The sequence below is a fragment of the Strongylocentrotus purpuratus genome, unplaced genomic scaffold (assembly GCF_000002235.5).
Source record: "Strongylocentrotus purpuratus isolate Spur 01 unplaced genomic scaffold, Spur_5.0 spur5_scaffold_20, whole genome shotgun sequence".
Lineage (NCBI taxonomy): Eukaryota > Metazoa > Echinodermata > Echinoidea > Camarodonta > Strongylocentrotidae > Strongylocentrotus > Strongylocentrotus purpuratus.
Genome location: NW_022145606.1, coordinates 28,190,202 through 28,197,885, shown reverse-complemented (window position 1 = coordinate 28,197,885; position 7,684 = coordinate 28,190,202). Strand labels below are relative to the sequence as shown.

General features: G+C 41.3%; 1 protein-coding gene across 1 annotated transcript; it reads left to right on the top strand.

Moving 5' to 3' along the window:
• Window positions 1-3,722, top strand: LOC115927347 (C-type lectin domain family 17, member A-like). Its single transcript, XM_030993126.1, has 3 exons — window positions 1-309; window positions 1,895-2,034; window positions 3,236-3,722. The coding sequence occupies exons 2-3, from the start codon at window positions 1,905-1,907 to the stop codon at window positions 3,703-3,705; spliced, it is 600 nt and encodes a 199-aa protein (XP_030848986.1). The 5' UTR covers window positions 1-309; window positions 1,895-1,904; the 3' UTR covers window positions 3,706-3,722.
• Window positions 3,723-7,684: the final 3,962 nt, after the last annotated feature.

Below are 7,684 nucleotides of genomic sequence, written 5' to 3'. Positions count from 1 at the left end.
TGAATCAGTAAATATTAATGTTCGTGCCTTTCCATCTCCCGCGCCCCAGCCTTAGAAATATCAATAAATCAAATAACGCTGAAAAAATCAGTAATTCCTCCAATCAATATTCATAACGCATATAATCCGGTGGCGCGCTCCTGAATGTAAACATAGCCATTTATATCGTAATCGAAAAAGGATGGTGTAAAGTGATTAAATAAAACCCTCTGATCTTCCTCCCGGTTATAAAACCGTGAAACATCGAAGCATTTGACATCACAAGGATTGAGCCCTTCAACGTCTTATACAGCATTTCTCTCAGGACAGGTGAGTTTTTAACGATTTTTTTGCTATCATCCCTCTTTACAATAATTGTACGTAGTAGAGGTGGCGCTGTAAAGGTTTCGTGGAAACGTCGCTGGACTGTTTGTGGTTCGAGTCCCGCCACGGCATTAATGTCCTTTGCCAAGATATCAATATGCATTTGCCCCTCTCCAACCAGGTGTTAAATGGGTACCGGTAGGAAGGATTTCTTTGAATGGTGTGAGCTACGTAATCGACTGCCTAGCAGAGCTGGGATAATGTTGGAGCGCCGCCTTGAGCACCTTGCATGGTGGATATGTGCGCTACATAAAATCCAATATTGTATTATCATTATTGTTATATATAGTATCCAATAATAGTGACTACACCCGTTGATAACAAAAAGTGGAATATTACTATACAACTTTTTGTAGAGTGGTATTAAAAAAGCAAAATCATAAAGTGATGATAACGTTGACATTCTGTGATATAATATGTGTAGGTACAAAATATTAAAGCCATTCGAAAGGTATTATCGCATGAATGATAATTGTGGAAAAGTAGCAAAAAAGCGAGTATACACTATTGTAGTTTATATACTTGTTGAAATAAATGTCAGTTTTATCAATGCGAATAATTTATATTGTCACCATTATGATTAAAATCGCAAAATTAGTTGTAATCAGTGTAGAGATAACCAATATGTCTTTGATATTATCCTGCTCCTCTTATCAGCGTTGACTTTTAAAGGGGGTGTAGCATGGTAAATATTGGTTAACGCCATCTAAGACTTCTTTTGGACAACTGCACGAAAACGAAAGGACTTGATAAACAGTCAGCGTGCGCTAGCGTTCGCGAAACAGACCGAAGTTCTGCTTACGCTTCGGTTTCGCGTATTTTGCACACACGTTAATATTTCAGTCGCATCGTCCGTAGTCGTATTATACCCGAGGGGAGTAGTGAGCACTATCTTTTTTGGGGGGCCCTCGAAAATTTGAAAAATTGCACCCCACCCCCTTTTGAGCGCCAGGGGGGGGGGGCATCCCCCCCCCCAAAAAAAAGAGGAAAAGTTAACGTTAAAAAATGTAAAAATACACATTTTTTTCCCGGCGGCCCCCCACCCGGCACCCCCCGGCCTCCTGGATCGCGGCCACTGCTCCTCAGTATGCTATACTCCGTGTAATGAAATACATGTTTTGTTCCGATACAATTATGACAGAATGTATACCTTATCATTGCTGTAAGACCTAAATGATTTTAGTACTTTAGAATTTTAAACTTTTTGTAAGGGGATCTTTTGTTGGATACTGTATAGGAAAGGCTACTACGGCTATACATTTTTTAAATGTTCTAATCTATGTCAAGACATATTTTCAGGCCAGTATCACTCTTCTAAACTTAAATAGGAAAAATAAACGTGATTAGTTTAAAGACTTGAGTAATATAAAAGACGTATTTAAGATTCCTCCTGATTTGGTTCTATTATATCGATTTCCATTTCCCTCACAATTGTTATGATAATTTTTCTGTGTCTAGAGGCGCAGTGGAGTATTATGAATATAGTAGCTGCACTTTAATAAATGGACCTATTATTATTAATTTAAATTAGATACGTCACTATGCTTTGGGGAACAATCACCGTCGCGGTTGTGCTGTTGGTGAGCTGTGACATCGCCCTCTCTCGGACGGAAACGGTCAATAAAGAAGCGGCCTCGGCACTCTTCTCTTTGGTGGAATCGTGCGGAGCTTGTAAGATATATTAAAGTTTTATTGCGTTTTCGTATCAACACATCGATCAACTGGGTGGCGCATCTAAAAACAAGAAATGTGTACATGATATAGCACCCTTGCCAGGTTCATCAAAATGATTTAAAGCCACACTGTCCTACTTGTAGCTACTTGCTCGATCCCTCTTTATAAAACAATGCCTAATCGGCGACCAATGGTCCCCCATGATCCTCTTTTTCTTGTGTTAATTAAAAGCTGAGTTGATGAGATAACCACCTGTCCATACAGTGACCATGCAGGGTAGTCTAATCCCTCCTATAAACTAGTACGGATGAGCTTTAAAGAAGTGCTCTGGCGAGAGAGACTATATCATTAGCTCTTGAAACTGTTATTGTAGACATCAGGGCGTACGCAGGGGGGGGGGGGGGGGGGGGGGGGGGGGGGGGGGGGGGGGGGTTTTGGGGGTTCAAACCCCCCCCCCCCCCTTTGGTATTTTTATGTATGTAAACCCCCCCTAAAAAACCTAAACCCCCCCCACCCCCCCCCCCCCCTTTTTTTTTTATTTTTTTATTTTTTTTATTTTTTTTTTTTATTATTTAAAAAAAAAAAAAAAAAAAAAAAAAAAATTATACCCACGGCTAACCTAAATAAGGTGACCTTACCCCCCCCCCCCCCCAACGACAAAAAATGTCAAATTATGAAATTTCGAGACCAAAAAAAAAAAAAAAAATGTGTCCGCTTATACCCACGGCTAACCTAAATAAGGTGACCTACCCCCCCCCCCCCCCCCCCCAACGACAAAAAATGTCAAATTATGAAATTCGAGACCAAAAAAAAAAAAAAAAATGTTCCGCTTACCCCCCCCCCCCCCCCCCCCCCCCCCCCCCCCCCCCCCCCCCCCCCCCCCCCCCCACCCCCCCCACTGAGCGACTTTTCGGCTGGCTGAGTCGTTGCGATTTTTTTTGACCTCCAAAAAAAAAAAAAAAGTGTCCGCTTCCCCCTTACCCCCCCCCCCCCCCCCCCCCCCCCCCCCCCCCCCCCCCCACTGAGCGACTTTTCGGCCGGCGCGATTTTCAAATTTTCGGGAGCAAAATATTTTAAAACCCCCCCCCTTCAAAAAATCCTGCGTACGCCCCTGGTAGACATAATTATCATTACAAAATTGATTTGCATCATGGTCGATTCCTAATTTGACATATGAATGAAAATATGTTTTCTCCAGACAACTGCCCCGCTGACTGGCCGAACCGAATCCTAAGTCTAGGTCAGACGTCATGCTACATCTACTCACCCAAAAAGGCCTCATGGGCCAAGGCTAAGGAAGACTGCCAGGCTCTTGGAGGACATCTGGTCCAGTTCGACTCTGAGAGCGAGCTCGAAGTTGTCCGCAGCTTCCTGACTGCGCACTACAACTTCGCCGCCACGGGGTCGCTCTCGTGGATGTGGACCGGTCTGAATGACCAGGCGGAGGAAGGGACGTACCGCTGGGCCGATGTCGATGGTCAAGTCCTCGCCGATAACACCATGTGGGACCAGGACCAGCCTGACGATGACCATCGTTTGACCAACATGTGGAGCGGCGAAGACTGTGTCTTGTTCAATGGGGTCAAGATGAATGACGAAGTATGTGGTGATAGTTATCCCTACATCTGTGAACACAACCCATCCACATCACCTAACACTCCCGTATAAATCACGTGTGCAAATCATATATCAGCAATTATTCTCACACATCTTGTAATTTCACAAGATAACCGTTTTATCTGCCTTTCTATGTATCAGGTTCAATAGCGCACCTTTCATTTATCGCTTTAGTAATTTTGTACTATTGCCCGAAACAGCCCCTTTGCATTTTCGCTAAAAATGGCCCTTCCTGCTATCTTCCAATTTGGCCCCTTTTCACTATTGGCCCAAATATCTGATTTGAACTATTGTCTGAAGTAGCCCTTTGTCACTATCGCACATAAAAGCCCTTTCCCATGCACTGTTGGTCCAAATTAACCTTTTCCATATAATGCCTGAATAGTATTTTTGTGCTATTGCATGTCGAGTGTCGATGATGGAAAAGGTATGCTTCTTCGTGATGTATAATCTGATTATTTGGCTTTGTCATTTTGTCTTTAAACTAGTTGATTGAAAATCAAAGCTACGTTACCGACACTATTGCATGTTTCATCAAATAATTATATTAGGTTATTATATTAATTAGTGCTTCGATAAGACCAAATGTGTAGGACGATATCATTTTTGATGCCGAGATTTATGTTGAGAACTTCATAAAGCTCATACGATACAAAATGACAAATTACCTTAACAAATATGGAAAGTTATAATCATTGATATTGATGATGATGATAATAATAAACGATGATGATAATATGAATAATATGTGCATGTCATTTGTAATGTCGTTTACCGATTCATCATAAATTAAAATAAAACAGGCCAAAAGTGGAGTGAAGGATGGGAAAAGGAGAAAAGATAGCATGAAGAGGCGGGTGAGAAAAAATTGTTTGTAGAGGTGAATAACGGTAAGAAATGGAGAAATGGAAAAGATCAGCTAATTCCCCCCCCCCCCCCCTCTCTCTCTCTCTCTCTCTCTCTCTTATATATCTGACCAACTCAGAAAAAGTCGGAATAGAAATTGTTTATATGTTTTGTTCTCAACCAGACGCGCTCCATATCGCACAGCACGCCGTCCACCGAAACCAGAGGAAAATTTAGGCATAACGAGAAAGAGAGAAGAAAAAAAGGGGGAATAAGAAAGACACACATACAAACAAAGATATAGAGCGAGAGGGGCGGGGGGCAGGGGGGGGGGGGTGGTAGGACAGATTGAATGTTGGGGAAAAAGAACGAAACAAAAAAACGAATGAAAGTTATATACAAAGAGAAAGCATGAAGGAGAGGTATGGAGGGAGGGAGTATGTGACAGAAGAGAAAATTGAGTGTTAGGCAGACATTTTTATTGGCAAAGAGAAAATTGAGAGGGTGAGAAGGATAAAGTAAGAGAAGTAGAGAGTGGGGTAGAGAGAGATCAAACAATCAGAGGCGGTGCTCGGGGGGGGGGGCAGGGGGCTCAGTGCCCCTAAGTTTTTCAAGTACCCCAAAATTGCCCATTTGGACATAAGAAAAGTGCCTCTTTTACTTTGACAAGTGCCCCTATTAATTTTTAAAAGTACCCCTTTCCCTTTCCACCTCTAATATTAAGTGCCCCTTTTATGTTGACAGGTACCACTTTTCCTTTAACAAGTTCCAATTTTCCTTTGCAATGAGTGTCCATTTTCCATGCTAATAAGTGCCTTTTTTAATCTCTAGTAAGTTCCCCTTTTGAGGTACAAGAAGCGCCCCTTTTCATTGTTGATAAGTGCCCCCTTCGACTCTGATAATCGCCCAATTCAAATCTGAGAGGTTCCCCTTTTACTTTGACAAGTTCCCCTTTTCCTTTGTAAAAAGTTTCCCTTATATTTTCACATGTGCCCCTTTCCTTTTAATAAGTGTCCCTTTTCCTTATGATAAGTACCCTCATTTAAAAAAGAGCCCCTTTCCCTTCTTATAAATGCCCCTTTTCATCTCTTGTAAATGACCCTTTTCAACTCTGAGAGATACTCGTTTTACTTTGACAAGTGCCCCTTCCCCTTCTGATAAGTGCTCTTTTCATCTATTATAAATGCCTATTTTATGTTGACACATCCCCTTTTTTCTTCTCTGATAATTGCTTCTTTTACTTTTTGCCCTTCCCATTCTCATACTTACCCCTTGTCATCTTTGATAAGTGCCCCGTTTAATTTAACATGTGCCTCTTTTTCTTTTTAGAGCCCCTTCCCCCTATTCATAAAAGCACCCTTTCACCTCCGATAAATGCCCCTATTAAAATCTGACCGGTGCCCCTTTTCTTTCAACAAATGCACATTTCCCCTTATCATTAGTGCCCCTTTTCATTCTTATAAGTGCCTCTTTACATGCACGGTTTCAGATGCGATAAAATGTCCCTTTTCACTTCTTATGAACGCCCCTATCAAAATCTGATGGGTGCCTCTTTTCCGTCGACAAATGCCCATTTCCCATTCTCATAAAATCCCTTTTCATCCCTGGTGCGTGCCTCTTTTTGTTGGTGTAAGAAGTGCCCCATTTTCACCTCTGATAATTAGTCTTCGTAATTTGACACGTGCTCCTTTTCTTTTTAATAAGCGTATTAACCCTTTCGATAAGTGTCCCCTTTTCCTCTCATATTTAACGTGCCCCTAATTTTAAGCGACTGAGAGCAATTTTACGCTCGCTCGTAGTTAGAGATATTTTAATTATGTAACTTATCAAAGTTCTTTTCAGTCTTCCGTTTTGAGAATGTGCTTGTAACCCCAAGGCACCAGGATTGGTTTTTTTTTTTTCTTTATAGGATGTAATTTTTCGTAATGCGACGACACAAATCTTTTAAGTTTTCCTCGCTCTCAAATGAATTTTCAGACCATCACACCCAACCGCAGAATATGATGCTTAAGCAATATCTTATATAATGTATGAAGAGAAAACAAATATTGAAAATCATCCCTTAATGTAATCACAGTATAGGGGTATATACCAATGTCTACAAAATTGTATATTTTTGCTTTGGGATTTCTCTTTGAAGGTGCCCTTTTTTCCAGAAGGTGCCCTTATTTGTTGGTGCCCCCCCCACACTTTGGAAGTCGCTCCGCCGCCTCTGCAAACAATTATATTGAGAAAGAGAGAGAGAGAGAGAGAGAGAGAGAGAGAGAGAGGGGGGGGGTAGAGAGGAGTTATATACAGCAACATAACTGGAGAGAGAGAGAGAGAGAGAGAGAGAGAGAGAGAGAGAGAGAGAGATGGGGGGGGGGGGGGGGGGGGTCGTCCTGTTCGGAATGTTATGATGATCGTGGAAGTAGAGAATGTTATGGAAGAGTGTTCAATAGTGACTTGCCTTTAGAGGAAATTGCAAGGGGAAAAGATAATTTAGGGCTCCTCGGATGCGAAGAGATATACACAGTCATAATGATTCATTACGATTCGCCCGATGAATCATTTGTTTTAAATTACTTAAAGGAATGTTGACGAGGCACTTATTAGAAAGAAAAGGGGGCCTGTATCTGAAATAAAAGAGGGCACTTGTTGGGGGTACTTCAACGAGGGCCGCGGTGACTCAGTGCCCCCCCCCCCGAGATAGTGCTGCCTCTCAGTGATGTAGTTGGCATAGTAGTATAGTAGTATACAGTATATTAAGTATAGGATAGTAGTATTCATTACTATTACAATCAGCACCATATCATTGTTGTATAGGTCCGTCCGTCCTAACTATATAAAGCTCACCCTGTCGATCATATTTCCCCAAATAGTTTTTAGTTTTTAACTGTTTATAATGTTATACTAAAAAATAAGAATTTCTGTCTACCCCGCTGATTTGTAAATCAACGAAAAAAGGAAAGAAAGAAGAACAACAATTAAACAAACAACCAGACAATGACAAATACAATAACATTAACAACAAACGATTGCCTACGTCACAAATCTAAAGGCAATTGCATCAGCCGAGCCATGGCTTACCATAGTTTAGTACACGTCACATAATGTACTATTGATTATGTATTGTGCCAAAAATAGCAATGTATTTGTTTTCCATTTACGTTGAATCTCCTTGCAGCGTACCATATTAAACCAA

Coding starts and splice junctions, on each gene's coding strand:
- LOC115927347 (XM_030993126.1), top strand. CDS start 1,905: ATGCTTTGGGGAACAATCACCGTCGCGGTTGTGCTGTTGGTGAGCTGT. Junction 2,035..3,235: donor GGTGGAATCGTGCGGAGCTT/GTAAGATATATT, acceptor TGTTTTCTCCAG/ACAACTGCCCCGCTGACTGG.